Source organism: Chiloscyllium punctatum, chromosome 15, assembly GCF_047496795.1.
Source record: "Chiloscyllium punctatum isolate Juve2018m chromosome 15, sChiPun1.3, whole genome shotgun sequence".
NCBI lineage: Eukaryota > Metazoa > Chordata > Chondrichthyes > Orectolobiformes > Hemiscylliidae > Chiloscyllium > Chiloscyllium punctatum.
Window position 1 is genome coordinate 64,460,196 of NC_092753.1, and position 25,056 is coordinate 64,485,251.

General features: G+C 42.1%; 1 protein-coding gene across 8 annotated transcripts in view; it reads right to left on the bottom strand.

Annotated features, from left to right (window-relative positions):
* The window catches only part of pou2f1b (POU class 2 homeobox 1b), a 199,436-nt gene that overhangs the window by 41,270 nt on the left and 133,110 nt on the right, over positions 1 to 25,056 (bottom strand). For all 8 annotated transcript variants that reach the window (XM_072585323.1, XM_072585321.1, XM_072585326.1 and 5 more), the window contains 3 exons: positions 24,709 to 24,850; positions 15,979 to 16,124; positions 13,165 to 13,344 (listed from right to left, as the gene is read on the bottom strand). In XM_072585323.1, the coding sequence (XP_072441424.1) occupies positions 13,165 to 13,344; positions 15,979 to 16,124; positions 24,709 to 24,850 (468 nt within the window). The remainder of the gene's footprint in view (positions 1 to 13,164; positions 13,345 to 15,978; positions 16,125 to 24,708; positions 24,851 to 25,056) is intronic.

Consider the following 25,056-nt stretch of genomic DNA (forward strand, 5'->3'; position numbering starts at 1 on the left):
TTACCTGTACCTCTACAAATGTCATCCACTGTATCCATTGTAACTGATGTGGTCTCCTCTATATCGGGGAGACAGGGCGCCAAATTGCAGATTGTTTCCAAGAACATCTCTAGGACACCCGCACCAACCAACCCCACAGCCCCATGACTGAACACTTCAACTCCCCCTCCCCCTCCCCCTCCACCAAGGTCATGCAGGTCCTGAGCCTCCTCCATCGCCAAACCCTAATCACCCAACGCCTGGAAGAACACCTCATCTTCCGCCTTGGACCCTGCAACGACACGGGATTAATGTGAATTTCACCAGTTTTCTCATTTCCCAACCCCCACCTTATCCCAGTCCCAAGCCTCCAACTTGGCACTGCCCTTTTGACTGTCCATCACCTTTCCCATCTATCTGCTCCATCCTCCTCTCCGACCTATCACCGTCTCCACCACCATCATCTACCTATCGCATTCAAAGCTACCTTCCCCCCCCCCCCCCCCCCGTTCTATTTATCTCTCAGCCCTCTGGCCTACAAGCCTAATTCCTGATGAAGGGTTTATGCCCAAAATGTCGATTCTCCTGCTCCTTGGATACTGCCTGACATGCTTTTCCAGCACCACACACTCGACTCTGATCTCTAGCATCTGCAGTCCTCACTTTCTCCCAGGATAAAACACACCACGAAGTTATCCAATTACCCCATCAATGAACAAAAAATTAGAAGCACTGCCTGAACAATAAGCAAATGATGAGAAATGAGGGAGAGAGTAAACCAAAATTGTTTTGGTCGAGGAAATAATGCACTCCAGCCCCTCTGGTTTGAAGGTAGTGGTGGACACCATATGCTCCCTATCCACAGTCAGAACACAGCTTTTTTTTTTAATTCAACCTGTTCAAATATGTTATGACACACCTCTGGAACATTTGGGACTTGAAACTAGGCTCTCTGGTTCAGAAGTAGGAACACGACCACTATACCACAAAAGCCCCCCAGAATCCAGTTCTTGATATTTTTAAATCAACCTGTTCAGAGGTGTTATCATCTTTGGAATAGTGGGACTTGAACTCAGACCCAAAGGAAGGGACACTACCACTGTGCCACAAGAGCCCTAGCACCCAATTTCTTTCCCCAACAAAAATCAAAATTGCTGATCAAACCTAGCAGGTTTGGCAAAATCTGTGGGAATAAAACAGAGTTACCTTTTCAAGTCCAGTGACACTTCAGTTACGAGAAAAACATGATACTTGTACTGAAGCTGAAGAAGAAAAGCTGTATATGTGATAATAAGAGCTCAGAGTGAGAAAATGGATGAGTTCTGCTGTATGCAACTCATATAATGGGCCTAGGAGTGCATGAGAATGGGTGACTGTGTTAAAAGCAACCCATATCATAACAGAATAGGGTGTGTGTGTGTGGTGGGGTGGGAAAGAGAGATAGCAGTTAAGAGGAGACAGCCCAGAGACAGAGACATGAAGGGGGTAGGATAAACAAGGATATTGTGGACAGCTGACCAGGGCAGAAGGCAGGCTTCCAATTTCCACCCTGTCCTTGCCTTTACCTGGTCCTCCTTCCTTCCCTTTCTCAACATCTGTGTTTCCATTTCTGGGGTAGGTAGACCACCCATGTACATTACATACTCACCGACGTACAATACAAACCCATCGACTCCCACAGTTACCTCAACTATACACCCTCACGCCCTGCTTGATGAAAGGACTTCATCCTATTCTTCCAGTTTCTCCGTCTCAGTTGCATCTGTTCTGAGACACCACCTTCCAAAGTGACAGCCTCAGAAACGTTGATCCTCTTCCTCAACTGAGGATTTCTCACTGTTGTGGTCGACAGGGTACTTAGCTGTGTTCTACCCATCTCACTTCTGCCCTCAACACTTCCCTCCCACAACAATGATAGGGTTCCCTGTTCCTCACTTTGCACTACACCAGCCTCCAAACCTAAAGGATTAAACTGCATTTTCATTACCTTCAACAACTGGAAATATATTCCCCTTACCTCCTTTGTCAGTATTTCGCAAGGATCTTTCCTTGCTAGGCACTCTGGTCCACTCTGGTCCACTCCTCCTCCACTCCAAACATCTGCCCACACTCACACAGCACCTACTCATGCAATCACAGAAGGTGTAAAACCTGCCCTCTTCTCTCCTCACCATCCAAGGTCCAGAGACACCTTCCAAGTGAAGTAGTGATTTACCTGCACTTCATTCAACCTACTGTATTCCCTGTTAAAACATGTTCTCATCTAGATTAGGGAGACAAATGCAAAGTGGGTAAATGCTTGGCAGAACACCTTTATTCTGTCTGCAAAAGTGACCCCAAACTTCCAGTTGCCTTCCAATTCAAGACACTGTGCGGCCACACTAACAGTTCTGTTACAGGTCTACTGCAATGCTTCAGCGAGCCTCAGTGCAAGGTTGAAGAACGACATTTCATTTTCTGCTTTGGGACCCTGCAGCCTCTAGGAGTGAACATCAAGTTCAATAACTTTACAGTCTGATTCCATCCGACCATCCATATTATTTACCCACCTCACAACCAGTCTTGTTATGACATGGGTTACTTTTAGCATAGACGCTTTGCCCAAAACGTCAATTCTCCAGCTCCTCAGATGCTGCTTGACCTGCTATGCTTTTCCAGCACCACACTCTAGACCCTAATCTCCAGCATCTGCAGTCCTCACTTTCATCTAGCTGCTTTCAGCATAGCCACCCATTCGCATGCTCTCCTAGGCCCAGAATTTGGGCTGCTTTCACAATTTTGCCACACTTAGCTCTTGAACTGTCCTATCTGTCCATCTTCCTTCCCACCTAGCCTTTCCACTTTGCCCTCCAACCCATCACCATCACCCCCCATCTGCATCTACCTATCGTCTTCCCAGTTACCTTCCCCGTAGAACCCCCCCACCTTCCGAATTATCTCTCAGCCTTCTTCCCCCACATTCCTGATGAAGGGCTTATGCCGGAAATGTTGATTCTCCTGCTCTTTGGATGCTGCCTGACCTGCTGTGTTTTTCCAGCACCCTTTTTGACTCTGATCTCCAGCATCTGCATTCCTCACTTTCTCAACTCTTATTATCACTTATTTAGCCTTCCTCCTATCCTGGCTGGCTATCCATAACATCCTTGTTTACATAGCCTTTTCATATCTCTCTCCTGGCTCCGTCTCCATGTATCTGTTCACCACATACATGCAACACTTTGGCTTCAGCACAAATACCAGTTGCTAGATCCTAGTTGCTAATTGCTCTGATGAAAAGTTACCAGACTCAAAACATTAACTCTGCTTTCTTACCACAGATGCTGCCAGATCTGCTTTTTTTAAAATTCAGATCTCCAGATCCGCAGTTCTTAGTTTTATCTTAATTCAATTATTTTTCCTTTGGTTCGTTTCCAGAACTATTATCTAGCACAACCGAAAGTTTTTTTTCCCCCCACCACCAAATCACCTGTGGTACTTTTTATTTTTACCCACTGACGATAATCACTCATGTTCCCAATTAGTCAAACTGCATGCAATACCCTGAAAGGATAGCATCAAGTTCTTTTTAAGAAAAAAAATTAACCTATTTTTCTAATCAACTTGTTCAGCGATGCAATCCTAGAGCAGGTGGGATATGAACCAGGCCACCTGGTCCAAAGGTAGGGACTTTACCTCCACGCCACAGGAGGGCCTTACAGTATCCAGTTCTTGGATATAAAGTCGAACATGCATCTTATGTTCTCAATCTATTCTGGTGCTGTTCTCTTTTACCCTTAACAGGACCTGTATTTCTAACTCCGACAGAAGAGAAAGCAGAATCTGAAATGTTATGTGGATTGCAACAATTTCAACAGGAAACCACCCTCTTTACTTCCCATGATATCAAAGAAGCCAGAAAGTTAGGCTGTGCGTATGGCAAGATATCAGCACAATGAAAATAGTCCTTCTGAAGACTGCTCACAAGAGGTTGTGAGCCATCTACATCCTAGAAGCCTCTTCCAAGTGGTCAGATGGCAAAGAATGGCTTGGGTTGTAGGAGGCCAATCAGCTCAAGGAAAATGCAGGAGGTTTAGGTCTTCACCTGCTTACTCAGGATCTTCCCTCTATTTTAAGATCAGAATTGGAGATATTCATTAACATCTGTCATGGGGAAAATACTGGAATCAATTAGTAAGGAAATAGTTGGCTTCTATTTAACAGGCCTGACACTGTTTAAGAGTTAAGAGTCAAGCTCATTGATGTGAGTCTGGTATCAGCACCTTTGCTGTGTTTTCCTTTTTCCTCAGCTGAGGATTTCTCCCAGCATGGTTGACAGGTGCCTTGACCCAGAGGCATCCCACATACTGCACTTCTGCTCTTGCTCCTCTGGTCTTCACTTTCCAACACAATAGTTTGAATATTCAATGGATGAGCCTCTGCCATTTGTCACATTTAATTAGATTAGATTAGATTAGATTACTTACAGCGTGGATTAGATTACTTACAGCCCTTCGGCCCAACAAGTCCACACCGACCCTCCGAAGCGCAATCCACCCAGACTTATTCCCCTACATTTACTCCTTCACCTAACGCTACAGGCAATTTAGCATGGCCAATTCACCTAACCTGCACATTTTTGGACTGTGGGAGGAAACCCACACAGACACTGGGAGAATGTGCAAACTCCACACAGAGAGCCACGTGAGGCGGGAATTGAACCTGGGTCTCTGGCGCTGTGAGGCAGCAGTGCTAACCACAATGTGATGACACCTTCTTCTTCATCCCTTCAACATTCCAGTGGGACAGCTTCGTCTGCAGTACTCTGCTCAAACTCCTCCCACTGCCCTCCAATTACAGCTTTCTATATAAGTGCCGTAAATGTAGCAAATGCTCTTTCATCTGCCCCGTTCTCACTACCTAAGACCTGAAACACTTCTTCCATTTGAAACAGAGCTGTATGTTGCCATGACATAAAACGTGGAGCATTGATTTTGAATTTCATTATCTGTATTTAACACCTGGCATTTTTGTGACTTTAATGCATTGCTTTAAAATGGCCACAGCAACACCTGACTACATAGGTTAGCCAAACTTCATGAAACCTATAGCAATGTGCAAAATCATCTAAACTAAAATTAAAATTTTGTCAAAGGTCACTAAAACTAGCCCATCCAATCAGTTGTGTAAAGTGGGCGGCACAGTGGTTAGCACTGCTGCCTCACAGTGCCGGAGACCCGGGTTCAATTCCCGCCTCAGGCGACTGACTGTGTGGAGTTTGCACGTTCTCCCCATGTCTGCGTGGGTTTCCTCCGGGTGCTCCGGTTTCCTCCCACAGTCCAAAGATGTGTAGGTCAGGCGAATTGGCCATGCTAAATTGCCCGTAGTGTTAGTAAGGGGTAGATGTAGATGTAGGGGTATGGGTGGGTTACGCTTCGGCGGGGCGGAGTGGACTTGTTGGGCCGAAGGGCCTGTTTCCACACTGCAAGTAATCTAATCTAAGTAATCTAATCTAGTCCTCATCTCCTGCACTGATACATCTGTATGATAAGTTTCACATGTTGGAGATGAAAAAAAAATCATGTGCAATGATTAAGTTTGAAATAATGATTTCAGATATCAAAATACACAAACCAACTTGTGTTTTAAGGAACTGCTTTTGATAGAGCAAGGAGATGCATTTTTGACTGTTAAATTGGAATCTGGGAGGGCAGTGGGAGGAGCTTGAACAGAGTATTGCAGAGGAAGCTGTCCCATTGGAATGCTGATAGTGCCATCATGTTGGATGTGACAGAAATTGCTATAACAAGTGTTCTGTTAGCTTCTCAAGAAGGAAAAGTATTCAGTGACAGAACTGATGAAAAAGAAACATCAGAACACTGAAAACTATAGGGACAACTAAAACCTTCTCTGATATTGATTACGTAAGATACCAGTGAAATAATTATGATATCAGGCTAAAACCTTACACCTCAAGGACACCCAATGGATTTTTTTTTACACTAAATACTCCTTTAATCTTCCTTTTGTACTAGAAATTATCGCTATTAACTTTGTACTAGTATACATGAATGCCTGACTTTACATGTTTATTACCTTTCTTATGGTTTTGCTTTCAGACAGCATTCGTTTGCCATTCATGCCTCCTTTAGACACCATCTTTTGTTTATTTTTATATATTCCAATACCATTCCTTTGGCTTTAGATCATCAAGCCTTTTGACATTTGATCTTTCCCAACTTCTACTCTACCATAAATCTTCCCATTTATCATTGTCCCCAATTTCACTTGGCTTAAATCTACAAAATTTCTAATTTTTCCCCAGTTTTGGTGAAATGTTTCTCTCTCTCTTTCTCTCTCACTGTACAGATGCTACCGAAAAATGCAGAGTATTTCCAGCATTTTTAAATTCAAGATTTCCAAAAGTAATTGGATCAGAAGCATTATTTTACAAAAAATATTAGTGTAAGCACAATATTTTCATATACACAGGGCGAGCCCTGTATCTGTGGGTCCAGTTATCCATGGTTGACTGTAATCAAAACATATTATAGGGAACATTCCGGAACCAGGAGGCTGCAGTGAAGGTACGTTTCCAATTTAAATGAATGGGTTCACTCTTATCCGTAGTTTGAGGCTTCCGTCGTAGGTTCTGGAACGTATACCTTGCAAGTACGGCGGGGGATGGGGGAAGAGGGTGATGGGACGACACTACTACATTAACAGGTGCATTCTCATACTATTGCTGCTCATTAGGCTCTGAAATCATCATAGAGTAATTCCATGCTTATTCAAGGAAACTAAAGCCAACAGAACCAAAAGGAATACTTCTTTATCACTCAGGTTGTTAATACAAGTCTTTAACCTAGGTAATATCAAAAACATCTGAACGCTTATTTCACTGTACTTGAAATTAGAGGATTTTTGCCACACTGAATTGCTTTAATTGAATATCTTTTAATTGGCCCACATATCACATCATTTAAAATATTGAAAACAAACATTATATTTTGCTTTCAGCATATTTAAGGGCAACTTATTTTCATGAGCTTTCCATTTTCCATGACACCATTTATAAATTTGTCCAACCTAACTCTGTTTATTTCCCCTTCAGTCACTCCACCATCACCAGTCCTTCAACTCAAGAACAATATTTAACCAGGTCGTACCATATTCTTTATGACTGATTCTGAACCTACAGATTTTTGGGCACAAAGGCAGCATCTCCATGAGGTAGTGAAATCTAGAGAGTAAGACATGATTAGTTTCTCTGATGCTGTTCTGCCTCAGTTTTAAAATGTTATGCATGTCCATCAAACATGATGCATCTCGACAGCCAAGTTGTCATTCTTCATTCACGCCAATGCTGCTGCAATTCAAGTACAGCTCAGGAGTGCCTCCGAAACTTGTTTTTTCTCCTGAAATTGGAGAGATGCTTTCCAGCCATCTGGACACTGTCCAATCCATCAAAGTTGCTATTGCACAAGTTCTGCCTGAGTACTTGTGGGGCTGGCATCAAGAAGGATGCTTACATTTGTTCAAACGTCCACCCACTGAAAATGAAGGAAATGATGGAGGCACAAATGACTGAATTTCTTATGCATCTTTGATAAACATTACAGGTCTGACTGCAGTGCAGGAGAGTGGTGACATCAACTGATCTGTACACTTGAACGTTTAATTTATTTTCAAATATTCACTGCCATTGTTAGAAGAAGGCTGGAGCAGCTGCTCTGCTTTTGGATTATCTTGCCTATGGTGGCCATATGAGAGAGATTGCTACCAAAGTATAGGAAATGTTCAGCATATTCAAGAGGCCTTCCTTCAAAATATGTGAGGTACAAAAATGGCTGACCAGTAACTCTGCTCCAAACTCCTGATTTTTTGTTCCTAATCATCTTGACATATTAAAGAAGGATGACAATTTCCATCATCAGGGTGCTGATCCACCTTCTTGCTCTGGTCATATCTGGTCTTCACTGGTATTACAATGAGACCAATTTCCTTGCTAGTTTAAAACTCATGTTGAAGAGATTTAAACTAAATAGTAGGAGAGAGGGTTCATGTAAGAAAGATTCTCAAAAGGTAAAGAGATACAACAAGGCAACATTGCAGGATAGCAAGATCAACGAGTGACAAGACGACACAAAGTACAAACATCAGTGCACATCAGCAATTATGGTCAGAGGAGGAAAATTACTTTAAACAGTGGGTGAGGAGTGTTCAGATGAAGGAAGATTTAGAAATCTGAAGGTAAGATTTAAGGCAACAGGCAAGTATACAGATATCAGCAAAAAGAAGCTAAGTAGGGCAGGAAAGGAACAGAGAATTTACAAATCAGTGTGTCAAAAAAATGATCCAAGCAAAGAACAATAAAATAAAAGATGAATTCATTTTATCAGAATGCGTGGAAAATTCATAAGCAGCCAAATGAGCCAGTGGTACAAATAGAGAGAAATAATTTAAATGCAATCAGCATTATAGTTTATGGAGGTTGATGAATACATGTTATTTCAAAAAGACTGGCATACTGTAAAAGGCGAAAGGTAGCACCAATAAGAAGAATGGCATAACAACATTAAGGAGAAAGGATTGCGGCCCAGAAAACCAGAAGGAGAACCAGCCTGGGTTTCCTATGTCTGACCTGAGGCTAAAAAGCCTTTGTGAGGTTCGAAAACAAAGTTGAGGGCTCTCAGGGAAACAATTTTCCAAGAACTGTGCCATGACCTCTGCAAGATCAGTCGTGACAGTGGGACACTAGCACTAGCCCTTACATATTATTCATGAGGACTCTGCAGAGTCAACAAGGCTGAGTATGCTCTGGTTATTTTCACTGCCTTAGTCAGCGTCAGGTGGTCCATCCAGTTTCATTCCTTTTCGGGGCATTCTATTGACTGATACAACTGAATGGCTTGCTAGTTCATTTCAGAGGGCAATTAAGAGTCAAACAAATTGCTATGGGCGGAAAGGCACATGCAGGCCTGACCAGATAAGGATGACAATTTATCCTTAAGGATATTAGTGAAACAGTTTTCTTTTTAGGATAATTCATAATGGTTTCATCGTGATCATTAATTTAAATTCATCTACCGTGGTAGGATTTGAACCTGGATCCCCAGAATATTCCAGGTCTCTAATATTTTGTCAAGGCAGGTGAAAGCCTGGTGTTGTTCAATTAGTAATTCAAACGGGGCTATAATATTGAGATCTAGGTGCAGAGGGACATGGGTGCATATGTGCAAAGATCACTGAAGATGACAGGACAGGTGGAGACAGCAGTTAATAAAGAATACAATACTTAGGTTTATTAATGATGCATAGAGTAGGAAAGCAAGGAGGTAATGGTGAACCTTTACAAGACACTTGTTAAGCTTCAGCTGGCGCACTGTACAATTCTGGGTGCTACACAACAGAGAGGAAGTGAAGACACTGGAGAGGGTTCAGAAGAGATTTTAAAAAACGGTTCTGGGGTGAGAGGATAGACCAGAGAGTCTGGGTCTTTTCTCCTTGTAAAGAAGGCAGAGGAGATCTGATAGCTGGTTTTGATATGATGAGGTGCATATTGAGCAGATAGAAATAAACTATTCCTGCGTTCTTAAAAGGATTGAGAATGCAAGGGCACATATTTAAAGTGATTTTCAAACATAGCAAACGGTTTGGATCTGGATTGCATTGCTTGGAAGTAAGATGTTGAGAGAGTCAACTGAGACATTCAAAGGACTGTGAGATGAGATTTTGATTATAAACAACATGCAAGGATACTGGGGAAAAAAACCCAAGTGAATGACTCCAAGTCATAACTCATGTTTGAGTGCCAGAACAGCTATGATGGGCTGAATGTCCTCCTCTGGCACAATTCTGTGATCTATGGATTATTAACGAGGCTAAGGATAATATTAGATAAAAAGGTTTATAACATTAAAAAAAGCTGTAGCAAGTCTGAGAATTAAGTATACTTCAGCATCTGTAAAGGGTCATCACCAAGTTGACAGGAGAAGCTAAAGAGAATGAGTTAATTAAACAGGAATATAAATTTAGATTTAGGATCTTTTGCAAGTATATAAAAATTAAGAGTTACTGAAATAAATTTGTATTTTGAGAGCAGAAACAGGAGAAATCATCACAAGAAATGAGGGAACAGCTGAACCTTGGAACAGATAGTCTGCATCTGGTTTCACAGAAGAAGATGCAAGTTGCATCCCAGAAATATGGGATATCCTAGGAACTAATTAGAGTGAAGAAAATTAAGGCAATTAATATCAACAGAAAAAAAAAGGAGGAAACTCCAATGGACTGAAATCCAACAAATCACAGGATTCGATTGCCTTTCTATTCTTGGATTCTAAAGGCGATACCTGTTTACAAAGTGATTGTGCTAGTTATGATTTGACAAAAAAACCCCCTAAGTTCAGCAACTGTCCCAGCAGACAATAAATTAGCAAATGTAACAACGTTATTCAAAATAGATATAGGGCGAAAACAAGGCACTTCAGGCAGGTTTGCCTGATATCAGTAAATGCAAAGGTGCTGTGTTTTGTTCTTTATGCTGAGAAAAGACATTTATTTAAAGCTTTCCATCTTGCACTTATTAGTACAATATGCAAGAATATATTAAAGAGAAAACTAACACTTACACTGCATGAAACAACAATGCTAATGTTTGGCAAACGGACTCCACCTTTGCCAACATAATGCAAACATATATACTGTGCTTGTTAACTCAACAAAATACATGACAGCCATTTGCAGATCAGTTTCTCAGGACAATGCCCTGACAAATCAGAGTCAATTTGTTTGGTTTAAAAGCTAAACACCGCCTGGGAGCTCACTATCAGTTGTCATTAATAAATTAATAATAATTAATGACAATCAGCACTCTACTCTCATATTATGTAATATTAATCATAAGCTATTATTAAATAAGAATGAACTATGCACTTAGAAAAACATAGGATGATTTAAAGAACATTGGTTTCACAAAAGTGAATTCTTGTTGTATTAGTTTGAGGTTGATAAAGAGGAACTAGTAGACCATTGTACTTGGATTTCCAAACAGTTTTTGATAAAGTTCCACACAAAAGGCATATAGGATGAGGGGTTCTAGAATTGGAGGGGATGTATTAATACGAACAGTTGAATGAACAGGAAACAGACAGCAAGGATAAATGTGGCACATTGAGAGGCTGTAACCAGTAGTATGTCATAAAGGGTCACAGTTGGCACCTCAACTATTTAAAATAATTTAGCTCTTTACAGATTTTTTAAAAAGTACACTTTGTATATTAGCTTTCCACTTATTTATGAAAAGGTAGAAATCAGACCTACTTTACTGGCAATAAATCTGCATTATGGAGGGGAAACCTCACTTTGTTCCACCAGCAAAGATCTCTGTGAATGTTTTTGTTGGCCTCAAATGGTAAATATAAGCTTTTAATTTGATCCATTGGCTCAAGAAAAATATGCAGAATTGGGTAAAATTGAACATATTGTCATCTGAAAATTGCAAGGTTAAACATCCAATCCTGAGGAAGGAGGGGTCTGAGAACCATAGGTGGCACTATAAGAATTACTGTTCCAATTGCTTCAGTGCCTAATGCATAAGAATGGTAATAGGCCAGCACTAGACTTCCCTTTGTGTTGATACAGAATGTCATATTTCTTGCTCAAAAGATATATTTGGTTGACATGACCATATAAAGTTCTGTCTTCTGTGCCTCATAAGGAAATCTGTAACAGTGCTAAATGTGAAACCAAAACTCCAGAATTTACCAGAACCAGGGGCATAAATGTATACAATATTTGGAGGGGGACAACGTGGTATTCATATATTTTTCCCAGATGTTGATGCAACTCATCATCTTTATGGTCCTTGCTCAACATTGTTCCGAATATCCTGCAGTTTCTTTTGAAATTCCTTAGTAACTAGTTCTTGGTTATCATTTCATTGATAAGACTTCCCAAAAATCAGTTTTGGAAGATACCAATGATCCGATGTTCTCTATCTCCAGCCCTCCAGCCTTCCTGCCTGTCCCCATAGACAAAACACATTTCTCTTCGGCATGTCAAGCATAATAGCTCAACTTGACTGATCAGAATAACAGCAATCATAGCAAGAAACTTAGTTAAACTGCACAGTTGAACATTCTGGTGAATGAAACAACAGATTAAATAGCTCAAACACAAACTCTGATATTCAGGATATTCAGAATTCAACATGACCCCTCAAATCTGGATTGGCAAAAGTGCCCACTAAAACGTTAAGCTACTAACTCAGAATCTAACAGCTGCAATTGCACAAGACACCTTAAATTCAATGACAATTGCAAAGTATTCACAAACCATGTTTACAGAAAACTATTGTTTAAACTGTGTTATGTTGTCCAATAGAAATTTCTGACTAGCCACAAGAGTGATCAAGATAACACTGTTTTAATGATAAGCACTAAGTCTAGTTGGAAGAATCTCTTTAAGAAATACATTACAGATGAAGGATCGCTATCTCTTGGGGTAATAAAGGATGCGTGGTAAATGCTATATTTGTTACCAACACTCATGTTCCAAGGATGAATGCAAAAAAGGAAACGTATTTCACGTGCACATTTACTCATCTATTATTCTTCAGGAACCCAAGTACAGCACTAACCATAGTTAAACAAAAACTCATACTTATATTTGTCTTATTGGTTCTTAAAAATACAAAAATACATATACGATGTTTTAAGCATTGAAATATCACCAATAATGGTGTCTATTACACTTTTTATTTACGATTTGGAATCACAACATCTAGATTTGCAATTAGCCAACTGTGACAGGTGGTCAACATATTGGACAAGGTGATCTAAAACTGCCTTATGAAATGAAACCATCTGAACAAAAATGTATTCGTGTCATTACTGCATGAAAGCATGTTGTTACAAAATCCCTGTGAATACTCAAGTCTCTGTTCACAAGTTTTGTTCTGTATTTTCTTCTCTTGATACTTCCAACTAACATAGATTAGCTATATCTGCTGCATTAAGTACCTCGATTTACAAAGTTTGTTTTACAGTACCAAATTCAATTTTCTGCACATAGCAGCTTATCAGTACAAATTACTTACAGCCAAGTTGCAGAAAACGTTCTGCCAGTTATGTTTTGTAAACAGGAATAGAAATAGAACCAGTAGTTTGCAGAGAATTTACTTAAATTCTACGTATGTTCTCCTACCATGGAGGTGGGGTTGTGAAAAATTGTTTTGGTAGAAGTGGTAGTGCCGCTGTTACTGCTGGGTGGATTAATCCGCTTCTCTTTCTGGCGTCTGTTACAGAACCAGACTCGGATCACCTCCTTCTCCATCTGCAGCTGATCGGCAATCATCATGATCTCCTCCGAGGTAGGCTTTTGGTTCTGCATGAACAAAATATATATGTTTTGTTTACAACAGTTAAGTACAGATCTCTTTACTATATTCAGCATTCTTTTTTTCATTCACTCATGGGATGTGGGCGTTGATAGCTGAGCCAACATTTGTTGCCCATCCCTTGTTGCCCATCCCTTGTTCCCCTGGAAAAGGTGGTGGCGAGCTGCATTCTTGATCCAATGCAGTCCATGTGCTGCAGGCAAACCTACATTTTCATGAAAAAAAGGAATTCCAGGAGTTTGACCAACTGCACTGAAGGAATGGTGATATATTTCCAAGTCACGATGGTGAGTGGCTTGGAGGGGAACTTGCAGGTGATCGTATCCTCACTTATTTATTACTTTTGTTCCTTGTGATCAAAGTGGTGATGGGTTTGGAAGGTGCTGTTTAAGGATTTTTGGGGAATTTCTGCAGCATATCTTGCATTTGGTACACAATGCAGCAATTGAGCATTAGTGGTGGAGGGAGTGAACATTTACATTTATGGATGCGGTGCCAATCCAGGCACGCTGTTTTGTCCTGACTGATGTCAAGCTTTGAGTGACGTTTGAGCTGCACTCATCCAGGCAAATGGGAAGCATTCCATCACACTCCTGACTTATGCCTTGTAGATGGTGGAGCGCCTTTGGGAAACAACTACCTCTTGAAAAATGATCAGAATTTGTTAACTACATTCTTATAATTATAACAAACTAGATATACTAATAGATACCCTATGACATTAGTCATTCAGGATTTTCTCAACTGAGCACAGTTATGATGGTTTGTTACTAACAAAGTCTCTCTCTTTTAATTCAGTGTTTCAACTCTACAAATTCAAATGATGAAAGCTGTTTGTAAATTGTTCATGCCAATTAGAAGTCACATACAAACACACATATGAACAGGAGTAGACCATTCAGTCCCTGGATCCAACTCTGTCATTCAATAAGATCGTGGATGATCTGTTTGCATTTCAAATCCCACCTTTGCAACTACATCTGGTAATCTGAGATTTCCCAGCTAAACAAGAATTTATTTACCACTGCCTTAATGACTCCACTTTCACTGCTTCTGAGGCAGAGTGTTTCGAGGTCGTAAAACCCTCTCACCTCTACTGAAAAGGGTGATCTCTAATTTTAAACAGTGCCTCACTTACAAAAGGAAGGATCCTTTCCACGTCCACCTTGTCAAGACCACTCAGGATCTTATTATACTTCATCAACTCCTTTAAAACCTAGCCTATTAAAACTATAAGACAACCCATTCACTGCAGGCATCAATCATGTAAACCTGTGACCCACCTCCAAATCATTACCCATATGTGTATATTTTTATGTATGGTTTTTAAATAAATATTATATCCACAAAATAAAACAGACTAGAGGCTAATCAGATAATATGAAAATAAAAATGCAATTAAGTAATGTTTTTGCTATGGAATGAAAGCAGCATGATATCCAAAAATAAATTTACCAAAGGAAAATCTCATTACAATACACCTTTTGAAAAAAAAAACACGTTAACTGCTATATAGCAGTTGAGCCATAAGTGGTTGTATTAGTTTAAGAGTAACAGAAATCTTTCAGATACTGAAATCCATGGTTTCTGGTCAAAGGAAGATTTCAACAGAAGACTGAGCTGGATAGTAATGGTTGGTTCTGTAAGTGAAGAAGAATCATGTTAAAACTTAACAGGTTTAATTTGACCTGTTTCACGTGAATGGCTCCAGGGATTAGGGATTTTAGTCAGGCGAATAGATTGGAGAAGCTAGGGCTGTTCTTGTTAGAAACAGAAGATTAAAAGGAGATATAATAGAGATATATAGAATCACAAGGGGTGCAGATAGAGAAAAACTGTTTCCATTGGCAGAAGAATCAAGAACAAAGGGACATGAACCTAAAAAGGATATGATGGGAAAACATGATGCAACACTCTGGAGTTCCCTGCTTGAAAGGGTAGTGGAGGTAGGTTCAATTATGGTTTTCAAAAGACAGCTTGGATGAACACCTGAAGATGTCAAGGTTGATATTATTAGCTGGAAATAACATTTAGAAATAGGGCATAAAAACATAAGAACTAGGAGGAGGCGGCAGCAGGAATTCAGTCCCTTGCAGTCATGGCTGATCTCATCTCAGCCTCAACTCCATTTTCCTGTGCACTCTCCAGAACCCTTCAACCCATTAGTCATTAAACATCTCTCTACTGCCTCCTTAAATTTACTTAATATCCGCCACCCTTCACACGCTGGGGTAGTGAAATCTACAGATTCACGATTCTTTGAGAAGAGTAATTTCTCATCTCTGTCTCAAATCTGCTACCCCTTATCCTAAAACTATGACCTCTCATTTTAGATTGCCCCTCAAGTGGAAACATCCTCTTTAGCATTTTATATACATTAAATAGATAATCATATCATTAGCTAGGGATCAACAATGGGATAATGTTAGATAATGGATATCATCCTCACTTTAAATGGAGAGATCTTGCTGCCAAATCTGGAGAACAAAATTAATTGTTTTATTTATATACCAAGTTGAAGACTTGTGGTTAACCCAAGTCAAACTAATTCCAAATTATAGTTAAGTATATCACAAAATGCTGACTGTGTATTACCATGTATCTCATTGCTGGTTACTGACCTCCAGGAAACTCTTTTCTAAGGCCACTCGAACATTGGTCTCTATGCTGGTGCGTTTCTTTCTCCTGCGGCTCAGCCCTTCGATTCCCAGACCTGGAGAAGCCAAGGAGCTGGGATTTGACAGTGCAGAGTCTACTGACAAATTTTCTGTTTAAAGCAAAAACAAAATCGAAAGAAAATTAACAGGAAAATAATGTCAGCCGACTGGTTTTATTTCCTTAAATTTTTGTTGTCCAATAGAAAGTATAATGCTTGAATATTCAGATTTAGTGTTGATATTCACAGCCTTTCACATAATCAATCTGCCAGACAAAGGTATCCTTAAATAACTTCAGGATTGCTGCAATAGTCCACTAGAGTTCAACTTCCTTACAAGCCAATTAAAAATATTGTTCATCGAGGCTTATTGCATAGGCAACTTACTTGAGCAAGCTAGGGTACAAGGCCTATGGTCAGCATTTGGCTCATGCAGAGTTAATGTTATGTGCTGACGTGAGGAGTCCTGCATGTAACAAGGTAGCCTACCATCTTTGGTATATTGCAATTTACAATTTTGAAGCTCACAGTAACACAAATGTTTTAAAATAAATTTGATTCAATGTCAACTATGTGGAAAAGAGATATTGCAGCTTTCGTCTTTAGTCACTGACAAAGTTGCCTGGGTTTTCATTAATAGGCTTTCCTCTATTGAAGGACAGTAATGCAGCCAATCTTAACATAGTTTTGTTAAGTATTTATTCACCGTAAAAGACAAAATAAAATCTAAAATTGTGAGGAACCAAAGATCTAATTAGAGAGAATAGTTTTGGAGAAATTAATGAGACTAAAAGCCAAAAGCTCAACCTGGACTTGATTTTTATATCCTGGAACTTCAAAAGAGATGGCTTCAGAGATAGCTGTTATGTTGCGATCTTCCGGAATTCTAGAACTGTCCCTACGAATGAGGGCAACACTTTTTTTTTAAGAACAAAAATGGAGGAAACAGGGTACTAAACACCAGTTAGTTTGACATCAATAACAGGGGAAGTGCTGGGAAATTGTGGATATTGATTTATTAAGGGCAACAGGAAAATCAAAAATGGTTAGACATAACCATCATGCTCCAATGAAGTGGAAATCACATTTGTCAAACCTATTAAAGCTTTCTAAGAGTTTAACTATCAGGCTGAATAGCTGCTTTTTTTCTTAAAAGCTCCATTGGTGATAATGCTCAAAACAGCCATGTCAATATATTAGGTAACATAGTGGAAATTGCCAGATATAAAAAGTAGAGGTAAAAACAATGACTGCAGATGCTGGAAACCAGATTCTGGATTAGTGGTGCTGGAAGAGCACAGCAGTTCAGGCAGCATCCAAGGAGCAGAGAAATCGACGTTTCAGGCAAAAGCCCTTCATCAGGAATAAAGGCAGTGAGCCTGAAGCGTGGAGAGATAAGCTAGAGGAGGATGGGGGTGGGGAGAAAGTAGCATAGAGTACAATGGGTGAGTGGGGGAGGGGATGAAGGTGATGGGTCAGGGAGGAGAGGGTGGAGTGGATAGGTGGAAAAGAAGATAGGCAGGTAGGACAAGTCTGGACAAGTCATGGGGGCAGTGCTGAGCTGGAAGTTTGGAACTAGGGTGAGGTGGGGGAAGGGGAAATGAGGAAACTGTTGAAGTCCACATTGATGCCCTGGGGTTGAAGTGTTCCGAGGCGGAAGATGAGGCGTTCTTCCTCCAGGCGTCCGGTGGTGAGGGAGCGGCGGTGAAGGAGGCCCAGGACCTCCATGTCCTCGGCAGAGTGGGAGGGGGGAGTTGAAATGTTGGGCCACGGAGCGGTGTGGTTGATTGGTGCGGGTGTCCCGGAGATGTTCCCTAAAGTGCTCTGCTAGGAGGCGCCCAGTCTCCCATGTAGAGAAGACCACATCGGGAGCAACGGATACAATAAATGATATTAGTGGATGTGCAAGTAAAACTTTGATGGATGTGGAAGGCTCCTTTAGGGCCTTGGATAGAGGTGAGGGAGGAGGTGTGGGCGCAGGTTTACAGTTCCTGCGGTGGCAGGGGAAAGTGCCAGGATGGGAGGGTGAGTTGTGGGGGGGGGGCGTGGACCTGACCAGGTAGTCACGGAGGGAACGGTCTTTGCGGAAGGCGGAAAGGGATGGGGAGGGAAATCTATCCCTCTCATTCGCTTGGCCAAACTGGTCCTCACCCTTAACAATTTCTCCTTTGAATCCTCCCACTTCCTCCAGACCAAAGGGGTAGCCATGGGCACACGTGTGGGCCCCAGCTACTCCTGTCTCTTACGTAGAGCAGTTGATCTTCCGTAATTACACCGGCACAACTGCCCACCTCTTCCTCCGCTACATTGATGAATGCATTGGTGCCACCTCGTGCTCCCGCGAGGAGATTGAGCAATTCATCAACTTCACCAACACATTCCACCCTGACCATCTCTGACACCTCCCTCCCCTTCCTGGAACTCTCCATCTCCATTAATGACGACCGACTTGACACTGACATTTTTTACAAACCCACCGACTCCCGCAGCTACGTGGATTACACCTCTTCACACCCTACCTCTTGCAGAAATGCCATCCCATATTCCCAATTCCTCCACCTCCGCCGTATCTGCTCCCAGGAGGACCAGTTCCACCACAGAACACACCAGATAGCCTCCTTCTTTAGAGACCGCAATTTCCCTTCCCACGTGGTTAAAGATGCCCTCCAACGCATCTCGTCCACATCCCGCACCTCCGCCCTCAGACCCCACCCCTCCAAACGTAACAAGGACAGAACGCCCCTGGTGCTCACCTTCCATCCTACCAACCTTCGCATAAACCGAATCATCTGCCGACATTTCCGCCACCTTCAAACAGACCCCACCACCAGGGTTATATTACCCTCCCCACTCCTTTCTGCCTTCCGCAAAGACCGTTCCCTCCGTGACTACCTGGTCAGGTCCACGCGCCCCTATAACTCACCCGCCAATCCTGGCACTTTCCCCTGCCACCGCAGGAACTGTAAAACCTGTCCCCACACCTCCTCCCTCACCTCTATCCAAGGCCCTAAAGGAGCCTTCCACATCCAAAGTTTTACTTGCACATCCACTAATATCATTTATTGTATCCGTTGCTCCCGATGTGGTCTTCTCTACATTGGGAGACTGGGCACCTCCTAGAAGAGCGCTTTAGGGAACATCACCAGGACACCCGCACCAATCAACCACACCGCCCCGTGGCCCAACATTTCAACTCCCCCTCCCAATCTGCTGAGGACATGGAGGTCCTGGGCCTCCTTCACCGCCGCTCCCTCACCACCGGACGCCTGGAGGAAGAACGCCTCATCTTCTGCCTCGGAACACTTCAACCCCAGGGCATCAATGTGGACTTCAACAGCTTCCTCATTTCCCCTTCCCCCACCTCACCCTAGTTCCAAACTTCCAGCTCAGCACTGCCCCCATGACTTGTCCGGACTTGTCCTACCTGCCTATCTCCTTTTCCACCTATCCACTCCACCCTCTCCTCTCTGACCCATCACCTTCATCCCCTCCCCCACTCACCCATTGTACTCTATGCTACTTTCTCCCCACCCCCATCCTCCTTTAGCTTATCTCTCCACGCTTCAGGCTCACTGCCTTTTTCCTGATGAAGGGCTTTTGCCTGAAACATCAATTTCGATGCTCCTTGGATGCTGCCGGAACTGCATATATCTTCCAGATATAAAAAGTTGTCAAAGTCATGCATATCTGGTTAGATTTGGTCCTTCATCATGCATTGCATCTGAAAATTGTTCAGAAGCTGAACTAAAAACAGCAATATTGGAGATCACAGCAGGTCAATTCTGATGAAGGGTCATCTAGACTTAAAACATGAGCTTACTCTCTCCATGGATGCTGTCTGACCCGCTGTGACCTCCAGCATTTGTTGTTTTCAGTACAAATTCCAGCAGCTGCAGAAATTTGCTCCTACACATGTTCAGAAGCTGAATAGCCCATTTGTTCTTGAGTTAATTTGTTGTCAATTGTCTTGCCAATTTATTAGCCACATGCATGATCCACAGACTCCATGCAAGGAACTTTAAGGATTCTCTTTTGCTTCTCTAATTTCTCATGCTTAAAAAAAGGCACAAAGTAAAACCAACACTGTAGATTATATGATTCCACTGAAATAAAAAAGATCTGTGGATGCTGCAAATCTGAAACAAAATCAGAGTGCTGGAGAAACGGAGAAGGTCTGGCAACATCTGTATAGACAAACACAGTTGATGTTCCAAGTCCAGTAACCCTCTCAGAACGGATGAAATGTTAACTCTGTTTTTCTCTCTAGATCTATTGCCAGATCTGCCGAGTTTCTTCACTACTTTCCTTTTGTTTCTGAGTTCCATTGAAACTCTACTGACCCTTTATATTGAGGATTTGGACACTGATATTTTGTATATACTTTTGTATATCCAGACTTTTGTGACTACAGTCCATACTGATGCAGACTAAGAAACATCCATGAAAGATGTCTGAGGAGGTCTATGAATTTTGAAAGAAAGTCTCTAATTCGGTTGAGGAGCTCAGGGAATGAAGGGCTTTTGCCCGAAATGTCGATTTCACTGCTCCTTGGATGCTGCCTGAACTGCTGTGCTCTTCCAGCACCACTAATCCAGAATGAGGAGCTGAGGAGTCAGTACATTAACAGTTTAAATGATCCATGTTAAATTCTGCTGTCTCTTTGCAGCTTTGGTCTTTAAATACTTGTCACCATCTTTCCCTACTCACTTTTCAAGGGAATCTTACCCCAGCCATCTGTCATAGACAGGAATTCCTGAAATCAGATATGTCCATATACGCTGTAAAGAACTAATCAATCCCACCATGCACAATTACGGCTCTTTGTGATCTCTCAGTCACTGATGGGCTTTTCATTTGATGTCAACTTCACTGCGTGCCAATCCTCCCCATTGGGCATGCCTCAGACGAATAAGTGCACATTATTCAGTGTGAAGTCTGACAATTTCATGCTGATGTAGTGTGGCCAAGTGGTCTAAAGTGCTGGTTTAAAGCTCCAATCCATTCAGAGGCATGGATTCAAATCTCAAGAGGCCCTCTTGAGGTGCAATAGTAGCGTCCCTACCCCTGGACTGACAGGCCTGGGTTCAAGTCCCACCTGCTCCAGAGGTGTGTAATTACATCACTGAACAGGTTAATTAGGAAAATACAAGTTTAAATTAAAAAGAAGTCATGCTGATGGCCCTCTTATGGTACAATTGTAGTGTTCGTACACCCAGACCAGGAGGCCTCCGTTCAAGTCCTACCTGCTCCAGAGGTGTGTAATAACGTATCGTTACCATGAAACAAAAACAGAACTGAGCTCTGGTCCATTGGGTTATGGGATTGTACAGCCCCGTCTATTGCATGTTGCTTCCAGTATTCGAAATGGAAGTAATCCAGTGATGTAGTTTCACCTCATTTTTAGGTATGCCTGGTGCTGTTCCTGGTGTGGCCTCCTGCACTCTTGATGGTAATGGTACAGCAGGAGATATGCTGGGCCATGAGGTTACAGACTATGGTCAAGTACAGTTCTGTTGCCGTCAATGACTTACACAGTGCTTCAAGGACATCCAATTTTGAATTACTGGCATTATTATAGAGTAGGCTTTGGCAGGGATGTCTGAAACTGAAGAGAACTAGGGAACATGTGGCAGTTATTGTCAATTTTGATCTAACTGAAAGCAATATCTCCAAATTTGCAGACAACACTAAGCAGAATGGTAGTGTGTGCTGTGAGAAGGACGTTAAGTGGCTGTAGGGTGACTCAGACAGGCTGGCTGAGGGGGCAAATACTTGGCAAACGCAATATACTGTGGATAAATGCGAGGTTATTCACTTTGGCCACAAAAACAGGAAGGCAGATTATTATCTGAATGGTAGCAGTTTAGGAAAAGATGAGGTACAATGAGAGCTGGGTGCCATGGTGGAACACTGCTGAAGGTTGGCATGCAGGTGCAGCAGACAGTGAGGAAAGCCAATGACACGTTGACCTTTATAGCGAGAGGATTTGAGTGCAGGAGTAGGGATGTCTTGCTACAGTCATACACAGCCTTGGTGAGGCCACACCTTGAGCATTGCTGGCAATTTTGGTCTCCTAGTCTGAGGAAGGACATGCTTATTATTGAGGTAGACCAGCAACGGTTCACCAGACTGATTCCCAGGATGGTAGGACTGACAAAGGAAAAAAAGACTGGTTAGACTGAGCTTGTACTCGCTGGAATTTAGAAGAATGACGGGTAATCTCACAGAAACATAAAATACAGATGGAACTGGACAGGCTAGATGCAGGAAGAATGTTCCCAAAGTTGGGCAAGTCCAGAACTAGGGGTTACAGTCTAAGAATAAGGAGTAAGCAATTCAGGATTGAAGTAAGGAAGAATTTCTTCACTCACGAGTTGTGAACATGTGAAATTCTCTACCACAGAAAGCTGTTGGGGTCAAAGTCAAAACGTGCAGTGCTGGAAAAGCACAGCAGGTATGGCAGCAACCAAGGAACAGGAAAGCCGATGTTTCGGGCATAATGTGGAGGGGGAAGGTGGCTGCGAGATAATTGGGGTGGGGGGGGTGGATTAGGGTGGGGGGAGCCGGGGGAGGTAGCTGGGAAGGCGATAGATGGATGCAGGTAGGAGGTAATAGTGATTGGTCAGTAGGGGAGTGTGGAGTGGATGGGGCGGGTGGGAGAAGGAAGATGGACAGGTTGGGCAGGTCAAGGGAGCGGTGCAGAGTTGGAGGGTTGGATCTGGGATGAAGTGGGGAAGGGGAGATTTAGAAATTGGTGAAGTCGATGTTGATGATGTGTGGTTGAAAGGTCCCAAGGTGGAAGATGAGGCGTTCTTCCTTTATTGTTAGGTGGCTTGGACTTGGCAGTGAAGGCAGCCAAGGAGTTGCCTGTCCTCGAGGGAATGGGAGGGGAGTTTAAGTAGTCGGCCACAGGGTTCAAGGGCAGAGGTGCAGGAAGTGGAGGAGATGCTGAGGGCATGGTTGATCACATTGGAGAAGAAATTGCAGGCCTTGAAATAGGAGGCTGTCTTCGAGTGGAACTCCTCCTCCTGGCAGCAGATATGGTAGAGGCAAAGAAATTCGGAGTAAGGGATCGTGTTTTTATTGGGTGGGGTGTGTGTGCGCATGTGAGAGTGAAATGGGAAGAGATGTAGTCAAGGTAGCTGTGGTAGTCGGGTCAGTTTGATAGATATGTTCAAGAGGGAGCTGGACGTGGTCCTTGTGGCTAAACAGATTAAGGGAAATTGATAGAAAACTAGAACAGAATACTGAAAATGCATAATCAGCCACGATTGTACTGAATGGTGGTGTAGGCTCATAGGTGCAGGAGAGGCCATTCGACCCTATTTTCTATGTGACAACATAACTGAGTGTATATAGATATTTTTAATCAACTTGTTTAGATGTGTCATGACACAACTCTACATCAGGTAGGACTTGAACACAGGCAAGCAAAATAAAACAATGACCAGAAAAGTAGATGCGAGGACTCTGTAAACAACCAAATAAAGTAGATTTTTCCTTCTTGTTGATTTTATCACTACCTGCTGCAGATTAGTCTTAGAGCTATGTCATTTAGGACTCATGCAGCTCAGTGAATAGTGATGTAATTGGAGGGGTTGGTCAGATGCAATGAGACCTCAAGAGTGGAGAGCTTCCTCGTGACCGTATACCATTGTTTCATCATCGCTAGTGGGTGACTCCTGTCACAGAATATACCTCAGGGACAGCGATGATGGAATTTCGGACTCCATCTCTAAGTTATGATTCAGACTATGCCAGACGGTTGCTTGACTAATCTGACGGACAGTTTTCCGAATTCTGGCACAAGCTCTCAGATGTAAGCAAGGAGGATTTGGAGAATTGATGGGCAATTCAGAGGATAGTTAAGAGTCAGCCACATTGCTTTGTGCTTGATGTCACATGTATGTTAGACTTAGTAAGGATGGGAGCTTTTCTTTCCAAAGGGAACCATATGGGTGTTTTATTAAAAAAAGTCAAATCAATGATGGTAACAAAGTTGCCTTTGCACTTTTAATTCTAAATGTTCCCAGAACGTTAGCCTTGATTACTAGCCCAGAGACATCATCACTATACCACTGCCTCCCCTATTATTATTTACTTTTCTACAAGTCCAATGTTGAATGTGGAATGCAATTCAACAGTTCCTCATTTATAAGTTTCATGAGTCACAAGCAAACTTAGCAACTTATTACACTGTGCAGTTGATTTCTGTTGGTTCAGTGTTGTCCAGGCATTTATTTTGTTTTGATGGAAGCAATGCATTCCAATGGTCAATGTGGAAAAATGCATTGCATCACCTCAACCAAGTTGCCCAGGCAAGAACCTATCAAACTAGATTTTATTCCTAGGGTGTGTAGGGGATGTGAAAATTTTCTTTCTTAAAGCTGTAAGTTGGCAACACAGTGGCTCAGTGTTTAGCAATGCTGCCTTACTGCATTATGGACTTGGGATCTATTCCACCCTTGGGTGACTGCCTCTGTAGTCTGAATGGGATCCTCTTCATAGGGTCAGCATGGACTCGATGGGCTGAATGGCCTGCACCCACACTATGGACGTCTTTCCGGGTCACTACAGCTTTACGAACAATGAAAAGAAAGTGCAAATTTGAATATGCCCCAAGTGTTCTTCAAGCAATTGATTCTCAGCTTAGGAAGTTAAGGAGAAAAAAAAAGGGGAAAAAATACTTTCAAACCTGCATCATTCAACCACTTTTCAAGCAATGGTTTGAGCTTGCACATGTTCTTAAAGCTGAGGTTCAAGGCTTCAAAACGAGAGATTGTAGTTTGGCTAAAATCATTTCCATAGAGTTTTCCCATGGCAAGTCCTACATCACCCTGTCAAGACATACACAGAAAGAAATAGAGGGATATAAAAATGTAAACAGGACAGTTCCAACCATAACAAATGCCAAAATCAAATCAGATACACATCAGACAGTTATTCTTGAAGAATATATGGTTGGCAACTGAATGAGTTGACATAGATGATCCTATCTTTTGTTAATTGCAGTGAGCAAGACAGGGATGTATAACTATGAAGT